Genomic DNA, 22,756 nt, shown 5'->3' with positions numbered 1-22,756 from the left:
TAGTACGATTTTACCGTCTGCATTTCGGCACAATTTAATGGAAAATGTTTTAGAGATCTCCATCATTTTGTTCAGGAAACCTGTCTCACATTCTATCGTATTCACTTTTTCGTGGTGAAATATATGAAACGGTGAAATATATTAGACATTATGCATCAAAAATTGAAATTAATATGCAAGGAAAAAATAATAAAATCTGATACTAGTTTGATAACAATTGCTCGTTTTATCCACTGTAAAGCGTATACGTAATTAGATTGGGAATTAATTGTTGGAAATAGAAGTTTGGTGTAGAGATAGGGTGAGAGTATTTTCTATAATTCATACGTTTTTTCTTATAAATTCGATTTTGAACCACACGAAAGAATTGTGTCAAAAAAGGTTGACACATACCCGCATGTCCGTGTGAAGTTGTTTGCACACTCACATCTGAGTTGAAGAGCGTTTTATAATCCAATACATTCACGTTCTGCGTCATACAAGTATAGAACGTCTGAGAACATGTCACTGAATGAAAAATGGTATTTGATAAAATTACATTTGATTAAGTGTATGTTATATAAGACGTTGCAAATATCACTGGAATTTAATGCTCAATTAAATTTGCAGATAAAATCACACATAATTCAATGTTAAATATCAAGTTTATTAAAGATACAATTTAATCAATATTCATGTTTCAAGTCTAATGAACATTTTAAGTTGCTAAACTTCATGTTTCAAGTTAATGGAAAGTAAATGCCATAAAATTATGTTTCCTGAAAATTGCATCGTGCATGGTTGTGTTGAAATGTACTGCATACTCCAAATGCCATTCATTTGGTCGGCATATAGTAGAAATTACAGAAGTAAAAATTATCAATTGATCTCAAGAACATATATGTCGTATTTCTCTTTCCTTTAGGTTTACAATCATAATTTGTGTACAAAATGTTAGCCTGACTATTTTTATCAGCATTTTAACTGCTGCAACATGAAAATATAATCTTAATCAACCGTTTCCTTAAAGTGACTAAAATCAGATCTTTTGATCCGCTCACGTAGATCTGCGTCAGTGGATCTGATTTTAATCATATTGCCTTTTTCTCTCGTAGACATCATGACGTTGTCCCCCATCTTCTGCAATTAAACAATCAATATATATCCGGTGTACATATTGCTGGTCAGCAGAAAAAAGAAAGGCACTCTTAAACAACACGACAAACCATATTAATGTGACAACCACGATTTCGAACACAACTGTTTTAACTTGTTTTGCTTTCCACTTCAGTTAACGATGATAAAAGCACAAAAATACTATTTCTATCAGGAAGGTTCCTGCAAGGAACTTAATTAATGAAACTCACAGATTCCCTTAGTGAATGAAAGGTGACGAAAACAAATAGCAATCGATTAATAACTCACACAAGGAATACAAAATAAAGAGGGCAAACACGGACCCCTGGATAAACCAGAGGTGACATCGGGTGCCTAGGAGGAGTAAACATACCCTTTGGACTGGTCACACCCACCGTGAGCCTTGTATCTTGATTAGGCAAACGGAGCAATCCGTAGTCAAACTCAGTGTGTAATATAATGACATGGTAAAAGTATGCTCTTGTCGTACATTTGCATAGTTCTGTTCCTCTGTAGAATTAACAACAGTGGTATCAATATCAAAGTTGTGAATGTTTTAGGTTAGTGGAAATGTTTGTTGTAATCTTGTTTTATTAATCAAAATCCTTTAGTGATACACCTTGTCCGTATGTACGCGTTCTTTACTTCTAGGATAATATTAATACTTCGTGAGTACACTGCAATGGTAATATACAATTATATACATGTCTATATAAGATGGTGAGCATTTTGTAATACACCTAAATTTATAAATAGATATCCTCGTAACTTCAGGTGTATTACAAACTATGTACCCTTATGATGAAAAACATTTAAGTTAAGAAAACGACATTCACCTACCATTACTTTCCATTGCTACTGTCTCAGTAACTCCCTTGACAAGATGCGCAGTGGTTGCTTTGTACAAGATGGTTGTGATGATCACAAACCCTAACGCTTAAACAGGAGTCATGCCGTTGATACACACTCTGTAGTGTGGTGGTATGGTAGGTACATGCGTCGCATCAATATTCTTGTATGCACCTTCTACCAAAATTAATTCGTTAATTACGCTCGTTTGTAAAGTCAGTTTGTATGTAAGGTGAAGATAATGAACAGTGATCAATCTCATAACTCCTATAAGCAATACAAAATAGATAGTTGGGCAAACACCGACCCCTGGACACACCAGAGGTGGGATCAGGTGCCTAGGAGGAGTAAGCATCCCCTGTTTAACGGTCACACCCGCCGTGAGCCCTATATCCTGATCAGGTAAACGGAGTTATCCGCAGTCAAAATCAGTGTGCCAAGAACGGCTTAACAATCGGTATGAAACACGTCAGACAGCATTTAACACGGCCATGAACTGTTCAAATTGTAGAAAATCATCTCGCACCTGCTTAATAGTAAATGTCACTACAGTTTGTAAATTAATCCTTAATAGTGTAGGTCAAAATGACACATGATCATCACCTTTATGAAATGCAGCTTAAATCGTTGAATTAATTCACTCAATGGGATGTCATCTCTCATTCTACGAAATTTCACTGAAAACAATCACCATGGGAGTACGATTCAGAAAATTCCCATTCCTTATTTCAAAGTTGTTAAGAAAATGCCCTTCAGATTAAAGAACGAAGTTTTAAAACCCTCACAAATAGAATTATAAATGTTTAAATCGGGTACGACATGGACACGATTGGATCTTTAAAAAATTCAAATTTTATCTGTCCATGTTTAGAATGCTTAAGTAAGGTATTTCTAATGGTCAGCAAATATTTGAATGTCAGTTCTCGAGGGACATGGGAGATACAGAGCTCACAATTTTTTTATATGTAAAGAAGGATCGTGCCATGTTTTTGTTTACATAGGTTAAATATACTAGTAAAAGTTCGTTTAAAGCAGATATTTCAATTTACAAATTTATTCGGAACACAATCAAATAGTTTCTAGTGTTTGGCGCATCTCATTTTGTTTTAAACATGCTATTTTCTATTAAGTAATCTAGATGTTAACCAAAATATGGCACACGCCTTGTGTACATAACAAAAAATTGCAAGTGCTCTATCTCACTTGTAACTCAAAAACTGATGTTCCATAGTATCACGAGTACTACTTTTATAGTCTCATTTCTTACAGATTTAGGTTGGAAGCTGTTTGTTACTCATACGCTTTTTTATCATTATTTTATCTGTTGACCTATACTCAGAGAAATTTATGATCGCCAAATTTACTTTCACCACAATAGATTGGCATTCATTGAATAATCAGTTGTACCGACCATATATCACTTGTTTGAACTGATCATTTTTAGTGAACAAGTGTATACTATACGAAAGATTTGACAAGTTCTTTTGGGGTTCTCTTCTTAACTAAAACTATCAAAATACTAATCATTATAATGAAAAGACGACGAGGAGGAAGGGTGATCAATCTCATAACTCCCATAAGGAATACAAACTCATGGAAATAGCACAGGTGCGACCAGAAGCACAGGAAGAACAAGCATCCCCTTTCGAACGGCCACCCGCCGTGAGCACCGTATTCCAATCAGGTAAACAGAGTAATCCTCAGTCAAAATAAGTGCATAAAGAACGGCTTAACAAGCAGTATGAAACACGCCATATAGCAATTGAACCAAAGACAGGCTGTATTGAAAAACTAGATTGATATAACGACCATAGAATTTGCGAAATACAATGCAAAACGAGACGACAGAACCCCCTGTACTGATAAGTAGACACAATTATTTCTTAGTTATATCAAGTAAATATGCAAATATTTGAATAAAACATGGTGTTATATAGTACTAATTGTTCTTCGCTGATCTATTTAATGAAATGATTGACTGCTTTACATCAAAGCTTAGTTTTCCCAAATACTGTGAATGTGTACGTTGTAAATAGGAGAAGACTTTATTCGGCATAAAGGTTTCTTGTCTCCAGAAAATGTGTATCAACCTTGCATGATGACCATTTGGACAAGGCCTCCATAATATAATTTCATTATGAATTTTTTTTTAGAAAATTATATAATGTCATAGTGTTAACTCGAAAGCAAACTAGCATGGCGCCGCGCCATGCCCTTTTTAATTTCACCATGCCGTTTTTCTCTATAATTTTTTAAAAAATATTTGTGAATATGAAGAATTGTTCTTTTTTTTTCATAAGGTTGATTGAAAAGTTTAAAATCAAGGCAGCAGGTATTAACTTTTAAAGACGCTAAATGATTATTTTATTACTATCATAGTATGATACAATGAAAATGTCCCGAAATTGTCTTACCGCGACGAAAAGTGCCCTTTTGAACATATGATACATTTATGTGTGCCCTTTCTAGATCCTAGATTTAGCACTAAATGATATACTGTGATCAAAGAAATGGCATGACCCTAAATACAAGTAATTTAGATCAGTTCAAGGTTACATAGAAGTATCAGATTCTGAAGTCTCAAATTGTAACATTCTAAGACAAAATTTGTATAAGAGGTACATTAAGAGGTCATACTTGGCAAAAAGGCAGCTCATGGCCAAGAGGTATGTCATAATCATATGTTCATGTTGTTTGTAGAGGGTCAAGGTCACATGACCCAAACGTTAGATAGTGTTTAGACTGAGACATTTTAATTCTTGTATTTAGGTCATATTTTTCTTTATTCAACTTAAAGGTTACTCATGACCAAAGGTGATACAACCATAAACATATTTCATTTCGAAAACATTCAACTATTAAGTTATTTTGAAATAATCCTTTACCATGCTTGCCCAACAGGAATATTAGTCTTATTAGGACAGTCAACATTTATAAGGGACAACGAAAATAAGTTAGATCGTTTAAGAAACTGTTGTACAACTGTTACAAGTGATATATACTATCCATTCTTTATTATAGACAGTGTTATGTGCCACACTTAGACCTCTGCAAAAAAGTCAGCTTTGTAGAGACAGTTCTATATTTTCATCAAACTACTAAAAACTCCGGCTCAGTTTAACTGTCTAATTGCTATCAGGAAGGAGAAATCCCTGTCCAGTTTTACATGGTGTCATAGACATTTTGCTGTTAAAACATTGCCTCTTGGCAAAGGTATTGCAAAGAGCAAATCCAATTCTTATCCCCTACCCTTGAAAGAGAGAAACATATATAATGTATTGCATCTGTTGCTCGGTAGATAGGTCGTCGGTCTGCAGACAAAATCGTGTTCGAACAATACCTAAATAACTCTATACTTTACAGTTAACAAACTTGTACAATGATTGTCCCTAGATAGTAGATAACCCCAATTGATTTACAGTCACAAAGGCAAGGGTAAAACTGGACATAGTAAGATATTGTCTACTCAAATCAACTATTGCTCTTGTCAATTGAATAGGTACGCTCATCAATTCAATTAATATACAAAATGATTGAATAATGCGCTCATCGATTCAAATGATGACAGCAATGAAAGGTGAAGATAACGAACAGTGATCAATCTCATAAACCTATAAGCAATACAAAATAGATAGTTGGGCAAGCACGGACCGCTGGACACACCAGAGGTGGGATCAGGTGCCTAGGAGGAGTAAGCATTCCCTGTCGACCGGTCACATCCGCCGTAAGCCCCATATCCTGTTCAGGTAAACGGAGTTATCCGCAGTCAAAATCAGTGTGCCAAGAACGGCAAATACTTGATTGATGCCCCCAACATGAATTTAATTTATGATAATAATTGATTTGATCTAATTTTGAGCTGAGTATAATTGATATGAAAATCTCTTGAATTCAATTGAAAATATCTTTAACTATTTACAACGATTTTTAAAGGAATTAATGAGCACATCAATTCTATAAAAGAGAACAACAATTCATTAAGGAGATCATTCATTCAGTCGTGGATATGTTGAATCGAAGATATATCTAATTAGTTGCTTTCATTAAATGAAGTATTTCACGTATCAATTGAAATATGATAGAAAGTAATAGTCCAATAATTGCACTTATTAATTCAATTGAATATGATAATAATTCGAAACTTGCGTGCAGTAGTTAGATTGATGCGTGCAATCATTAAATTATTGCTCCCTTTAATTGAATTGTGGTGTGATACAATTTGATCAAATGTTGATACCATCTATTCATTTGAAGAGAGCAACAAATCTGTTATAGTGCGCATCAATTCAGCAGAATAATCAATGTTATCAACAACGCAGTCAATGTACTCAGTTATTCAGAATACTAAATGAATTGTTGCGCGCATCAAATGAATTCATGGTGTCTTCAAATAATCAAATGTATTTTCAATTATCTGAGTTTATGTTACGTTACGTTGCTCTTTGGATTGAATACCTTGTTGAAATCTGTTTATCATCAATTACCGGTAGAGATGTGTATTTTTGTTCAGACTGATAAAGCATTAGGTCCAATCTCTCTCTCTCTCTCTCTCTCTCTCTCTCTCTCTCTCTCTCTCTCTCTCTCTCTCTATCTCTCTCTCTCTCTCTCTTTCTCTCATATTCTAATTCAATTATTTTTAAAGAATTGTTCTTTTGAGAAATGATTCAAATAATTAAGTTTCTGGTGTGTGGCCTCTACCAATGTATGAAAATATTGATTTTCAGGTAATATTGGAAGTTTATACACTTTTGGTTGAGTTTCCAGTGTGTGTTCACAAGAGTCATGTGACTTGCTGTAGTCAGTATCACGTGAGAATTATATTTGTAGAGATTAATTGTCCGTATTTCAAATATCATAACAATATAGAGACGTCCCATCCATTGTACGTTAAAATACATCAACATGACGAATAACATCGTGTTTTGAATTCCACGTGTAAAGTCTGATGTGGTGAGTTTCGGCATTATGTACGTCGCACGTGTGTTTGTGTGTGTGTATGTGTGTGTGTGTTTACAGGAACATCAATATTATATGGCTCTCTATGTGTATATTGTGTATTGTGTCTGATTACTCAATTGCGATTGGTTTAAACAATTATTTACTTCCCCGACATCATAGCCCTGTCACGTCTTTATATCTTTGCATATTTGTTAAATGATTGTAATAATGACAGTTTTTCACCAATGCTTAGTTTTTCCAAATGCTGATGATGCCTATTTTAATAACATTTGCCCCTGCACTATACAAAGTTAACGTAAAATCAACACAGACCGTATGCCTCATGTATAGGAGTCAAGAAAAATGACATTGTAATTTAATTATTATACATTTGCCATGGTAACAACTTAGTATAAAAGACATCTTGAATTGAAATTTTATGCTGTTTGGTAGCATGATTTTATTATGACATCCATAAATTCACCATGCGTTTGATAGTCGCACTGGCCACGCCCCGCCTGCGTCTGTCGGGGGTGAGGGTGCTGACATCAATACTACAACTTGGATCCTCAATATCAGGAAGAAAAAAGGAAAGCAGATCTCTTCCAAAGTCCTCCATCACGGTTTTCAGACTGGTATACTCCGCGTCGCCACACTTGTCTTTGAAGAGTCGCAAAACCCGCCGTATTTGTTCTTTGGCCAAACTTCAATAAAACTCACTGATTAGTTTAATGCAATATCGGTAATACTACAACCACGACTGAGCAATGACGTAGGTGAGTATTTTGAGTCTCTTTGACGATCATTGTCCGAAACCCACACTCGTTCTCATGAATAATTATTGAGGCAATTTGATTGGGCGTTCATGGTACACTCTGAGCGACTTTGTCCAATCAACAAGACGCTTTCAGCCCAATTTAGGTAAATGATTGTGATAGGTAAGTTAAGTTAATGATACCTTTAAAAACAAAAGAGTTCTATTTCTATAACGATTACTTTGGTTGGACGATATTTTTAAATATATATTCATGAAAACGAGCGAGTAGGAATGAATGGACCCACGGGTGATGGAGAGAGGAACGAAGCGTATTCAACCATGGGTGTCCGACGCTGTTTGACGACCAAAATTATCTCGATTTATGAAGAGAAACATAGAAAGACCCTTCTAGCATAGCTGGATAGTTCGGCAAACCTTATTTTTTGTCGAACAAGTTTTAAACTATATTTCAACTAAACTGGTGCAATAATTGTCTCATCCCAGGTCAGAACTATGAACATTTGCTTAAGGTAGTTCCGTCCTCATATGACTTATCAATATTAATGGTTAAATGTGGAAAAACTTTATTAATTTCCACTCAATATAGTTTAATTAAATTAATAACCAAAGAAAATGTATACGTTACCACCTTTTTAAAGATGTCAGGCATACAAAAACAGAAGTATACATCAACATCAGAAAATCACACATTTTCGTTAAACAGAATAATAAAATTAGATAAAAACTTGTTGAAATGACAAAACTTAGATATCAACAGTTTTAAAAAAAAACAACTGCTAATTCATAAATATGTATAGATTAATAGTGCATATTAGGGAAACCAATGTATAACAGACATCCAGTAGAGGAAATTCAAGCATAGGAGTTATTGCCCTTGACAACATTTTTAAAATCATAAATAATTGATTATCTATGGAAAATATAAACTTTTTCAGTATTATTAGTTTACCAGATATTTTATTATATTCAGTGAATAACATTCCTCAGAAAGATATATTTCTATCATGTGCAAAGTTTAATTTATTAAGATTTTTGCAAAAACCTATGACATCACATGAGGATCGATCGATCGACCTTAAACATTTCAAAAATGTACAATCAGTGTTGTGTTTGGTTGTTTCATCATTCTTTCGAAATAAAAAAAAATGATAACCTTTTCCACTTTTGTCTGCATTTTATATACATTGCGGGAAATTATTCACTTTGAAACGTAATAGAAACATTGATATGAGAACAATATTATTTTCACCGACATTATGTGACAGGCACCATTTAATGTATTCAATGTAAGGTGTAGAAAACGAACAGTGATCAATCTCATAACTCCTATAAGGAATACAAAATAGAGAGTTGGGCAAACACGGACCCCTGGACATACCAGAGATGGGATCAGGTGCCTAGGAGGAGTAGCCATTATCCGTTTGCCTAACTCTATTTTGTATTCCTTAAGGGAGTTGAGATGATCACCGTTCGTTATCTTCACCTTTCACCCCTGTAAATTTATTAATACTTGATTCAGTTTTAAAAACTAAATTAATGACGCTTTATCGGGGCATGTATTAGTTATGTATCAATACAGTAGAACAAAGGCTATGAAAGAGACATCTGTGGATGTAATTCTCACCAATACGTAATGTAATATAAATGTTCTTAAGAACTGGTCGCAGTGGCTCAGTAGTAACCAGGAGGTCGTGAGTTCGAGACACGCTTTTGCCATTACCGTGTCAAACTTAAGTGATTGCTCCTTTGCCAAACGTTCGGCGTTTAGAAGTGATAATCACGAGTATCTGGATGATTATGACAACAACAACAACAAAAAACGCAGGTCTAGGTCCCTTGCCTCGGCGGACATAGGCATGTTGATGAAGTCTGAACTTGAGTGAAAGTTCTGGACGGGACGCAAAACAGACAACCAACCAACCATGTTAACCTGTCAGGGTCAAGGGTCAAATGAACGGGCTTTTTTAAGCCCCTTTAAAAAAACAACTACGACTACTTGTCGTCAATATATCCTTAGTGCTTATGGTGCAAACAAAACAATTTTCTGATTATCCAAAAGTCTTTGCAAGTGTATGATTTGCTTGTCATCTATAGAAAATTAGACACATCAAAACGTGGCTTGCAAAGATGATTTGCAAATGACGGAGAAATATATTTTACATCCCATTACTTACTTGCAACGGCTTTCTTTTCCAGAGCCCACATAATTGATCGCGCTCATGTATGCTTTAGGGAATTCTTTATCATTCAAGCAGGGAACAAGAGAGTCCAAAGCTGAAGTAAATAATGTTTCAAAAAAGGCAATGTTATTTTCACCGACATTATGTGACAGGCACCATTTAAGGTATTCAATGTAAGGTGAAAATAACGAGAAGTGATCAATCTTATAACTCCTATAAGAAATACAAAATAGAGAGTTGAGCAAACACGGACCCCTGGATATACCAGTATATACCAGAGGTGGGATCAGGTGCCTAGGAGGAGTAAGCATTCCCTATCGACCAGTTACACCCGGTGTAAGCCATATATCTTGATCAAGAAAACGTAGTAATTCGTAGGCGAAATCAGTGTGCCAGAACGGGCAAACAATCGGTATGAAACACGTCAGTCAGAATTGGACCCAATGATAGGTTGTATTGGCAAACCAAACCATTATAACGACCGACCATTAGAATTTGCGAAATGCTGACAAGTGAAAATAACCAACATTCATCAATATCGTAAATTCTAGGATTTCATTATCAAAGACCTTAAGCATTGAAAAACCACGATATTTCTATATCAAAACGACGTGTGGTATTTGTAACGCTATCCTCATAACCTCGTAGATGAGGCATTTTATAAACTCTTCTCGCTTTCTGTTTTACCTCAATCTTCATGTTAAAGGACACATCGCATGTTTTTAAACTTTTTAATTTTTTCAGCAAAATTAATTCATTTCATGCCTAAAACTACTTTACATGTGTTTTAAATGAAACAGTTCGCGTAGTTTTCGAGTTTGAAAGCGATAAAATTCAAATCTTGCAATATTTCTTCGATATTTTACGCGCCATTATCTCTGACGTCATATGCGACCTCGAGCGAGAAGATTTGAAAACAGTTGTTAGCCATTTCATAAACAGATTAGATTTAATTGACAAACAAACAATTATCACATTAACAGCTTGTAAATAACACTGCATTAGGGTGTTTTGTGCCGTTTAAGGGTGTACTTGCTGTCAGTTGAGAGAATTTGAACTGTGTTTTTTTTTCAAATTTCGAAGGTATGAGGTACTAGACGTGAATATTTCTTGTCAGCACAACGACTTTGCCATAAAAAAAAAACCAGTAGAATTTGTCCCTGTACTTTTTCAAACAAGCACTTGGACAAAGACGTAGATAAACTGCGAGAAAATGGTTCTATCGAAGTTACACACCGTTACATATAGGCCTACGGCATATGCATTCCGTTCTGCTCTCAAATTCAATACACACTCGCACCAGTTGACCTTCACCTTCATAAAGGCAGAACTTTGCTAGTAGTGTCTACCAACTGGTAGTTTTAAAAAAGAAATTTAAAGATAAAAGATAATTGAACTGTCAGTTATAAATAATAAAATATAATATTTCCCAACTTTGAATTGAATTATACTGCTTTCATTTTTTTAAGGAACGCGAAGATCTACGCGTTTACAACAACAGCACGGCGCGCTCCCACTTCCTAAGTAACAACGTGTAGATAACAAAAAATAATAATTAATAAAATTGCTTGAATAAAATAACTTAAAAGTATTGTGATTGTCACAGTAAGTTTGATCATTATTTTTTTTTTTTCGAAATGCACCCGTGACAGTAGGCCTAGTTGTCAATGATACATAATCGTATCATAATTTAGGCCTATCTAACTTCTCCCAAAATAAATTTAATAATAATTGCACTGTTTATTTTAGAAAAGCAACAACGCTAATTACAGTTGTTTACAGAAATGGCATTACCAAATTGTGTTTAGACAGTGATCCCATGTAAACATTATTTACTCGCAAATTTATGCAGATTTCATATTGTTTCCTCGCTACATTTGGGTCGCTATTTGTATGCACTGGTGGCTAAAAGATATAAGACTCGGGAAATTTGTCAGCATCGAAATAAATGTTATCCATGATAAATAAATTAGGCCCCTAAAACCCGAGTTTTTAAAAATATCTAACACTACTTTTACAACAAGTTGATCGACGAAGGTCGCATATGACGTCACTGTACCACGTGACTACCTATCTAATTAACTACTAGGCTTTTTGAAATCGGGGCTTCGATTTAAGTCCGTATTGTGGCTAATTATCGCAATACTTCAGCGAACGAACTATTACAATTAATTTCTATAAGCATAAGGAAGACAAAATGCATATAATTTTGTATACTTTGAAAACACGAGATGTGTCCTTTAAAGTCTTATTTTTATATTTCTGTAAAGTCATTGAAGTATATTAGGGAGATGTGTACGTTGTATAATGATAGCGAGGTCAGCGAGCCAGCGGTACTGCGAGCTTTAATGACTAAAACGCGCAAAATAGTCCGAGATAAATCCAAATCTTTAACAAGGAAAAAAATGACGCCAATCCCAGAAATCCTTGGTCGAAAATGGCTGACATCTCGCAAATTCACACCTTGGAATATGATTGTGGACTTACGTGGATTATTGTCCTAATATTGTGATCTCCTAGTTCGAACATTCAGTGCACCATTAGGCGTAATGTTTAACAAAGTGCAATGTTTATGAATGGCAGGGTAATCTGATAAGTGACGTCATGTCTACGTTTTGACATACTTCATAATAAGACTGGCAGTGGCGGATCTAAATACTTGTTATTTCAATTTGTAAAAGTCATGCTACCGGGATGATATGCATAAACATTAGGCATATATAAAATGGCATCGAATACAAATTGTGTGAAAGGTGAAGATATGAATAGTAATGAATCTCATAACTCGCATAAGCAATAAAAACAGAGAATTGGGAAAATACGGACCCCTGGACACACCAAAGGTGGGATCAGGTATCTAGGAGGAGTAAGCATCCCCTGTCGACCGGTCACACCCGCCGTGAGCTCTATATCTTGATCAGGTAAACGAAGTAATCGATTACAAACCACAAATCTGATTAAAATGCCACACTCTCAATGAAAATTTATTATTCTAACAAGAACAAAAAGATGCTAACTTGTTAAACTATGTGAGGGTGCACAGGAACTGAATTTAAGCTATTTAAGAAATTACAAAAAATCGATGGAATTCGGTCGAATCGAAATATTCTTTTTTTTTTTTTTTTTTTTTACATCTTTGTTTTGTTTTCCTTTAGTGTCCAAAATTAAGTACTATTTCATTGGCACGTCCGGTAATGCAAACCACGATCACACCCCCATAATAACCAACCATACCACTTACTATTAATGACTGAAAAATAATTAATTAGTTCTTATTCTAATCGGAGGAGCTTAAATGTGTTGCAATGTATTCAATAATTATATGTGAATGCTGAAATATTTCATCATTGTGTTACAAGTAGAATTACCTATTGTTCTAATTTTCTCCTCTGAAACGTGCCATAGCTACAAGGGGATTGTTATATGAATTTCATTTTTTTAAAAATTAAATAAGTGCGCAAGGGGGTGGGGGGTGTCCGCGCATACATGTATAATAGTGTTGAATCTATCGATTTATTTGAAATTCTCATTATATTGAAATTCGTTTTATGTTCAAAGGCAGTGTTGTCCACACAGTCTTACAAACTTGGAAAGGTTTGCAACAAGACTTGGGCATTTTTATCACATGATTAGTAACGTGGACATATTGAAAGTAGATATAAGGAAAGTAGAAGCAGTCGAAAGCATACAGTTAAGAACATTTCGCGCGTCAAAGATACAGAGAAGGCAAAAGAAATAAGATGTATATACAATAATGTAGTATAAAAATATTTCAATCACATTCAAGTATGATATGTTTTCATGATTTGATATGAAACCCTGGGAGAAAACTAAAATGTGTTGTTTCTGCTGTCTAATTTCATTCATGTACTGAGTATTTGGTAAATAGATAAATTATTGTTTAAATTGAACTTGATCAAAACATGAACATTACAAAGTATATACACACGTGTAGCTGCGCTCGCTCAAACGATAGCACCGTCAACATATTACATTTTCATAAATGTTGGAATATTTACCTTCCGTATTGCGGCACAGTTTGATGGATATATTATTAAAATTTCTGATAACATTGATTGGTTGAAAACTTGGCTCGCAAACTTCGTACGTTGTGAGTCCATAACAAATACCGCCGGTGATGAAATAGCTGAATCATTCGGGAAAAACAAAACATATTATCAAAATCTAAAGCAATACATAAGTGATATAAATGACAGGTCCTACTAAACAGAGTACTTTAGAGTACGCTAGTAAAATTTCATAATTTAATGCAATTTAACTGCTGTTTGTAGGTGTTCTTATTTTACTTTAACCTTATAAATATATATCTGGAATATATTGTGTTTGTTTTCATTATATCTTTTTAAAAAATACTTTGAATTACAGTTTACCGTTCGATCCCGATCAAATTTAACTACATGTGTATATATTTACATAAAGTACCAGCGCATTACATTTAATTTGATTGGACGACACATACTTGTACAAGTTGATGGGACGACACATACTCGGGTGGCAGGGGACAGTTTCTTTGGTTTTGAAACATGTGGATAAGGGGTATACACCAAAGTCAGATTATGACAGACTAATGAAAAATCATACTTCCATTTTATGTCAATATTTGTATTTCATATTAGTGTAGTTAATAAATTATGACCCTAAATTACATGTAACCTATAAATACTGGTGCTGGTGCACAAAACATGCTCTGAGCAGATTCCCCTTTTTTGCTTTGATTTTCCCTCATTTGGGCTAATCCGCACCACCCCCTCACCATCACAGTACCAAACATGGGGATTTAGACACTGTGCACAATCAAGAACCCTATCTGCCCTTCTCAAAAATCTACCTCTCATATGGGGCCATCCACCTTCCCTCACAGCTACAGACCTTTTGCTAGACCCTGCATGTTTTCTCCGGAATTTCTTCAGCAACTGACCACGTGTCTTAGTTTCGTATTTGCACCCACCTATATGCTAGGAATCATGGTGACAACTACATGTTGTATATCAACATTTTTATGAAGCACTCAGCTACATTTGACATGCATCCTAAAATTATTGTATACATTTTTACACATGTAATATCACTTCAAATATGGGGTATTTCCATTTTGCGAAAAAGTTGACCGGGCCTATAGTGCGAAACTATGGCACGCCAAATTCACAAAAATGAGCTAAACATAGTTTCACAGTTGATAAACTAGGTTTATCGACTGTAAACTATAGTTTACGAACTGTAAACTATAGTTAACGATTCGTTAACTATAGTTTTCATCCGTAAAACTATATTTAACGGTTGTAAACTATAGTTTACAAATGCTAATCCAAGTTTATTTGTCTTTAAATAAACGTTAACAATAGATTTTGCTGATAAATACAGATTCACATTTGTAAACTATAATTTACATTCGTTAACTCTAGTTCACAATTGTTAATCCTAGTTTCACAAATTGTGATACTATATTTATCAGATAAACTTAATAATAGTTTAGACTTGTAAACCGTAGTTTACAATCGTGAAACCGTATTTATCAGATAAACTGTGTTTTGCAATCGCTAATGATTGTTTTCATTGTTAATTATAGTTTACGCTTGTGAAACATAGATTATCTGTTAACTATGGTTTACAGCTGTGAAATATAGATTAACGTCGTTAACTATAGTTTACGGTCCGTAAACTATAGTTTACAGTCGATAAACCTAGTTTATCAACTGTGAAGCTATGTTTAGCTCATTTTTGTGAATTTGGCGTGCCATACGAAACTGTCCCCTGTTACCTTGTACAATTTGATGGGACGACACATACTCACAGACTGTTCCGAAGAAGTCGCCCGGGAAATGCAAACTCCCATCGGCGTTGGTGGATGGTTTTATACTGAATCCAGCCATGCAGCCCTCGTACATCTTAAAACATGGTCTATTTTCCTCTGTAATTGAACAAACGATCTTTCGATTTGTCTTTTCATTATGATGATATTCTAAAAACTGAAAAATTCTATCATGCAACGGTGGTCAAGCAATAATATATAACAGTCATGCTTTTGTAATTAGCCACGTTTCTCTAAAAAAAAAAAAAAAAAAAAAAGAAGACTTTTTTATGCTTGAAAGGTAATCAAGTCATCATGTTACGATTAAAGTACAGTAAAGTTTGTTTTGAACTTGACCTTTTACCTAATGATGTTGGTGTCAGAAATATTTTTATATTTTTAAGTAGTTCTAGATTCTAGCGTTTTCTTATTTCACAAGTATATATCACTTAAGAAATAATAGAAATAAATATGAAAGTCCTATGTTCAAAACTTTTCAACTTAAGGCAGCACCTGTGAAAACTGGCTAGAATAGGTCCTCAGTACGCCTTGCTTCTCGTAAGAGGCATCTACATGGGGCGGTACTTCGGATGAAACCACAAAAAAGAGGTCGCGTGTCACAGCATTTGTGGCATGATAAAGATCATTCCCTGCTCAAAGACGGTAAGCGCTGTTTTCCGCCACACTCAACATTTTTTCAGTTATCTGGTAGCGCCCAGTCTTTATTAGTGGAAGAGAGAACCCAGATATAATGTACCTGGGAAGAGACTGCCGACCTTCCGAAAGTAAACTGGAAAACTTTTTCACTTACCGACGCGAGCGGGATTGGAACCCGCGCCGACCAGAGGTGGGAGGCCGTGCGATTTTGAGCGCGATGCTCTAACCACTCGGCCACGGAGGCCCTTACTTGCCGAGAATATACCTAAATTTTCAATAATAAAAAACCAGCCAACCAACCTCATGTAATGGGATAGGTTTCTTGCAAAATCTTCTTTTAATTAAACTTTGTGCATGATAGAAAATATTTTGGAGGAATTCTATTCACTGCGTATAATTAAACAATTGATAAACTACCTGATGATGAAAATGTTTTTATTTTTATACCTATGCTCCGCCAATGCAATGCATTTTATCTAGAAGGAAGAAGTGAAGATAACAGTGATCAATCACAATTAAGACTAGGGCAAACACGGAACCCTAGACATACCAGTGGTAAATGGAGTAATCCGTAGGTAAAACCAGTGTGCAAAGAACGGCCTACCAATTACTATGAAACACTCCAGACCGCGTTTCACCCAATAACAAGTTGTATTGCAAGACAAGTTAGATCGTTATAACGACCATAAAATTTGCAAATGAATATGTAGATGTCTGCATATGGTTTTCATTTAGTCCTAAAGATTAGTTAAGAATTTGACTTACAAGAAGACATTCAGAGATATCTTCAGGGTGCATTACGAATTTTTATTCGTATCGCTTACATCTTGCAACATGTGAACGTAATTCAAAAAACAAGACTTTTTAAATCTACCCACCAGTTGCGGTAGCTCAGTGATAGATTGTTTGCTTTGTAACCGGGAGATCATGAGTTCGATTCAGGACCGTATCAGGGCGTGTCAAACCTGAGAAGCAAACACAGGTAGTTATTGCGCCTTCGCCAAAACGCTCGGCATTTAGAATCACGGGTCTTTCTGGGTCATAACATTAATAACGGAGTTCCTGTGTAGCGTTGGCAGTCGCTACTGCTATGGTCCTCAGCCCAAATCATAGGTTTAAATTTGTCTGAATTCACCTACAGCTGGTGACGTCTCAATGTGTAAAAAAAAAAAAAACTGAACAGGGTACGTAAAACACAAGTAAATGGAAATTCGTATTGTTTACATCTTTCATGAATAAACTTGAGTATGAAAGGTGAAGATAACGAACATTGATCAATCTCATAAATCCTATAAGCAATACAGAATAGGTAGTTGGGCAAACACGGACCCCTGGATACACCAGAGGTGGGATCAAGTGCCTAGTAAAAAATTTAAATTAATTTAAAAACATACCCTCACCCTCTGGTAATGACGTCTGATTATCTCCCCTGACAAGACGCGCAGTGGTACCGCTACACAAGATGGCTATGATGATCACAAACTCTAACGCTGAAACAGGAGCCATGTCGTTGATAGTATGGTAGTTTGTACATATACATAAATATATCAAATGAATTATCTTATATACACCAGCTATTAAAATTAATTCGGCATTTATGCTCATCTGTAGAGCCATTATTCTGTACTTAACACCAACATAATTGCTCAAATTGTGGCAAATTGTCCCTCATTCGTTTAATGGCAATACTTAGTACATATTGAAGATTATTTGTGAATTTTGATTATTAATGAGGAGTTCAATTATACAGAGCAAACGTACTTGAATGAAACATTTTAGAGGATAACGCTAATGCTCTGGCGGGGTAGTTAATTCTGTTCCTCGAAATGCGCATATGGTGCATCAAAATTGGTACCGTATAAGTTTTACATTATGACCCCTGGGTCGAGGCCTCTGCTGGTGGACTGTTAGTCTCCGAGGGTCTCTACAGCCCAGTAGCTAAGTACTTCGTTACTAGCTTGAAAATACGGATGTATATTTAATTGCTGTTATAAAATTTAGAAATTCATTTCAAAATTTAAGAATTATCTCCCTCACGCACAGCTCTTATCCTTAAACGAATTTGACTCCACTTTTTTGGCACACTGTTTTTGCGTATAATAGCTCTAAAACTTCATTGTTATTTCCGATTTCAAACATTTCGGTTGAACATCACTGAAGAGACATAATTTGTCGAAATACGCATCTGGTGCATCAAAATTGGTACCGTATAAGTTTTACATATAGAAGAATAATTACGTAAGTTATTATCACTACGTGTATTGTCGATCAGCCCATTAGACGAACAGGACGCGTCCTTCTTTAATCCGCAGAATAGATCTTGATTGAAAAGATCAGGTGCCTAGAGGGAGTAAGCATCCCCTTTTGGCCGATCACATCTGCCGTGAGCCCTGTGTCTTGATCAGCTGGTAAACGTAGTAATCCGTAGTCATATTAAGCGTACCAAGAATAGTCTAACAATTGGTTAGAAACACGTCAGGCAGCATCTGACCCAAAGATAGGTTATATTGCCTAAATGGATCGCTATAACGACCGTAGAATTTCCAATATGCTGACTTCAAACGACTGTTGAAATCCCTGGATCATCAACGTGTTTGTCGGTAGATTGTCTCAGTTTAAAGACTCCTCATACGCAGAAAATTTCTTGCGTATCGAATCAGTTGAGAGAATAAACACCATATGCAAGTGATAATTGAATATTGCTACATAAATATGGAAGTTGACGATGGTGAAGCAGAAATCATCCCATTTGTCATAAAGTTGAGTTTAAATAAAATATCAAAGTACGAAGGAAATATCGAGGACACTGTGGTGTCTTTTATTTCGACTTCACTCGGATATATATCAAATCGACATATGAATGAAAATGATTATTGTTAATAGAGAAAAACGTGGTCGATATATCTGAATGTCGAGTGGAAAGTCACAGCAAGATATTTTTTATTCTCATGTAGCTTTTGAATAATTTCTGCCTCATAAAATAAAAAAGGTCAGGTAACAAAGATCCACATTTCGTGCCCATGGAAATTCCAAACTTCCAATAGGCTGTTGTAAGACCTGATTACCAAAGGCTACCAATAAATTGTCTATGAGGAAGTCCAGCATATTTTTTATTTCACCTTCAGTGTACTTATGCATGGAATCAAAGTGGTGTTCAACAAAATATTGTTTTTCGGTGATTGATCACAAGATCTACGAATATTTCCATTTTCTTGAAGAATGAACTGTCTATGAGATAAAAAAAATCGTCTTTAATTTATCGTGAGGAATGATCGTGTAAACTGTTAAAAAGTGGTACGTTTTGATACTGTTGATATGAGAAATGTTTTTCGATTTCAAATTTACTAAACATATTCAGAATTCTTTAGAATTCACATTTCATTTATACCACGTAGAAGTAAAACTCAATAAACACTTGCCTGATGGGGAAAGTGATTATCTAGATAAGTAGGAAATGTAATCATTATAATAATTGTGTTAAGCTTGATAAATATCAAATATTAGAACGTAAAGTCCAACTTCATATATTGCTGTTTTCTTTACCAAATCGTCAGATTATAGCGAAGGCCCATTCTAGTAGATCGTACTGTATCACCATTTGACAGAGAGAGATAATTAGAGTCACTGGTTGACAGGCTCATTAGAGTCTAAAGTATTTCGGATAACTAAGTTTTTCATTAGGACAAGTTATCAAACTTCGAGTTTACTTGCCCAAAGGCCAAGTAAGAGAAGAAAAGTTAGTGTGTATCTCTCATAACCCATTTTATTGGAGAAAATCAAATTTATAAGCTTTATCGTCAGTATGTGTCCTCATGTGTGACTTTACGTGTCCCGTCTGAATGAACGCCTTCCCACAGACATCACATTTATAAGGTTTGTCACCAGTATGTATCCTCAAGTGTTTCTGTAAGGTTCCTTTCTCATAAAATGCCTTCCCACAGACATCACACTTATAAGGTTTCTCGCCAGTATGAGTCCTTTTGTGTATCTGTAAATACCCTGTCCTACTGTATGCATTACCGCAAACATCACATTTATAAGGTTTATCACTTGTATGTGTTCTTGTGTGTTTCTGCAAGTCTCCTGCATGATTGAATGCCTTCCAACAGACATCACATTTGTAAGGTTTATCACCAGTATGTGTCCTTATGTGTGTCTGTAATGTTCCTGTCTGACTAAATGCCTTCCCACAGAAATCGCATTCATAAGGTTTCTCACCATTATGCGTCCTCGTATGTATCTGTAAAGTTCCTGCCTGACTGAATGTCTTCCCACAGACATCACATTTATAAGGTTTATCACCATTATGTGTCCTCACGTGTATCTTTAACTCCCCTGCCCAACTGAATGCCTTTCCACAATCATCACATTCATAAGGTTTATCACCAGTATGTGTTCTCATGTGTCTCCGTAATGATCCTGTCTGACTAAATGCCTTTTCACAAATACTGCATTTGTTATCATAACGTTTAGTGTGTGTCCTCATGTGTGTATGTAATGCCCCTGTCTGTTTGAAAGAATTCCCACAAACATCACATTTATAAGGTTTATCACCAGTATGTGTCCTAATGTGTTTCTGTAAGGTTCCTTTCTCAACAAATGCCTTTCCACAGACTTCACATTTATAAGGCCTATCACCAGTGTGAGTCCTCATGTGTATATGCAATCCTCCTGCCTGACTGAATGTCTTCCCACAGACATCGCATTTAAAAGGTCTATTACCAGTATATAAGTATCGTAGCATATTAATATTAGGAATATAAACTTTGCGTTTTTATCGTTTTAGTTTATATAAACATGTAGTTAAAATATAGATGCAGCTATACATCAAATCCCGGTATATTATATGTATATATATGCAAATATACATAAAATCCAGGTATGTTATTATACGTATGTATTTTGTAAACTTCTTTTTATGACGAACATTTAGATGCAACGTCGCAGTTTGTATGTATGCAGGCCTGCTGCATACTATTATATTTAATATATGTAAGCTTGTTGGATGTATGCGATTTGTGATTTTGCATCTATTCTGTATTTTCATTATTTAATCAAATCTATATGTTATGTAATTAAGTATACCACTTCTTATGGTTGGTATTTTATCTGTCATACAATTTTATCATAAGTACTAACTCACCACTTACTACATTATACATCTTCAGTTTTATACACATAATACATACTATCGAATAAGAATTATGGAGCCATGTCGTGCTACGAGCTGGATCCAGTTACAGAAACATGGTACAGGGTCTGAGGTGTAGCACCTGACGACGACCTCAAAATTCTTGCCTGATGACGATCTCAAAATTGTTGTCTGGCATAATTTTATAATTTATGATTAACAAAGTAATAACTAGTGGCACTCTATTATCAAAATTTTCTTTGGCGACCCTACCCTAATTCTTTTCTGTATATATTTTAGTTATTTCACATGTATATACATACCTACATCCATATTACTATCACCTGTTACTAATATTAATAATTATGTAATAGTTATGGTATATTTATTTCGGTGTATCTTGAATTGGACGAAGGACGGAGACTCGTGCGATTACTAATTATTACCTTCTATTAGAATCCAAATAAATAACAAATATTTTAAATATTTAATTTTATATTTACTTATTATATTTTTTTAAATTTTAATATACTTAAGGAATAAATTAAATAAAAATCATTATTAAAATTAATATATAAATAAAAATTATAATTTATTTCATTAATTTTTACTTTTTATTTAGTTTTTATAAATATAAGTTACTTCTTTATTTCATTATAATTTATTACATACGACCATCACATGTATGTGTCCGGCCATCAAAAGACAATACCGCAGTCATCAGACGTGTTGGTACACAATGGTCCTTATTTATTTATATTTATTTATTTTTAAACCATGGGACAACCCATACGTCCCATACGGAGCATATGGAATGTTACTACAACACACTTCAACTTCACTATGTTGGTGCATTTGGGAGGTGTTGGAGGGTGAGGCTGGATCGCAATGAGATGGATAGTATTATGGCAGATAATACAGTCACCAATCGGTTAACGATATATAGTTAACCAATCCTACGAATATCAAACAAACAACATAGTACCAGAACTACTAACCCCCACCATCTAGTTATTAGATATGAGATATAATCAATATACAATGAATGAATGGTGAAGATAACGAACAGTGAACATCTTAAATAAAACATTTGGAGCACTGGTCGCCCTAAACAAATTGTTCTGTAAAATAATTATGTCTTTTAGGTTTTTATCGTTTCCCCTTTCTAGCAACTGGAACCTTCCTTCATGTTTAGTAATACAGCAACACCAATGAAATTAAAATTGCCTTTGACCTCGTCCGCCAAAAGGTCAGAGAACCATCACCTTTATAACAGGTGGCTGAAATTGTTGACTTAA

The 22,756-nt window shown here is 34.9% G+C and overlaps 2 protein-coding genes across 5 annotated transcripts; both read right to left on the bottom strand.

Moving 5' to 3' along the window:
- Window positions 1-628: 628 nt before the first annotated feature.
- LOC130046403 (uncharacterized) lies at window positions 629-17,859 on the bottom strand. 4 transcript variants are annotated; one of them, XM_056147359.1, is made up of 5 exons: window positions 17,722-17,859; window positions 15,670-15,790; window positions 13,881-14,008; window positions 9,856-9,955; window positions 629-1,119 (listed from the first exon to the last, which is right to left on the bottom strand). In XM_056147359.1, the coding sequence occupies exons 1-5, from the start codon at window positions 17,831-17,833 to the stop codon at window positions 1,098-1,100; spliced, it is 483 nt and encodes a 160-aa protein (XP_056003334.1). In that variant the 5' UTR covers window positions 17,834-17,859; the 3' UTR covers window positions 629-1,097. The 4 variants fall into 4 exon arrangements, with proteins under 4 accessions (XP_056003334.1, XP_056003335.1, XP_056003332.1 ...); XM_056147360.1 differs by having other exon boundaries at window positions 17,728-17,859; XM_056147357.1 differs by lacking the exon at window positions 629-1,119 and adding an exon at window positions 7,333-7,607.
- A 2,213-nt stretch (window positions 17,860-20,072) lies between these two features.
- LOC130049546 (zinc finger protein ZFP2-like) lies at window positions 20,073-21,149 on the bottom strand. The gene has a single exon (XM_056147354.1). It carries the CDS (start codon window positions 21,069-21,071, stop codon window positions 20,091-20,093), a length of 981 nt encoding a protein of 326 aa, XP_056003329.1. The 5' UTR covers window positions 21,072-21,149; the 3' UTR covers window positions 20,073-20,090.
- Between the last annotated feature and the right edge of the window lie 1,607 nt (window positions 21,150-22,756).

This window comes from Ostrea edulis, chromosome 8, assembly GCF_947568905.1.
Source record: "Ostrea edulis chromosome 8, xbOstEdul1.1, whole genome shotgun sequence".
In the NCBI taxonomy this organism is placed as follows: Eukaryota; Metazoa; Mollusca; class Bivalvia; order Ostreida; family Ostreidae; genus Ostrea; species Ostrea edulis.
The sequence above is the reverse complement of the archived record's forward strand: the minus strand, read 5'-3'. Positions and strand labels throughout refer to the sequence as shown.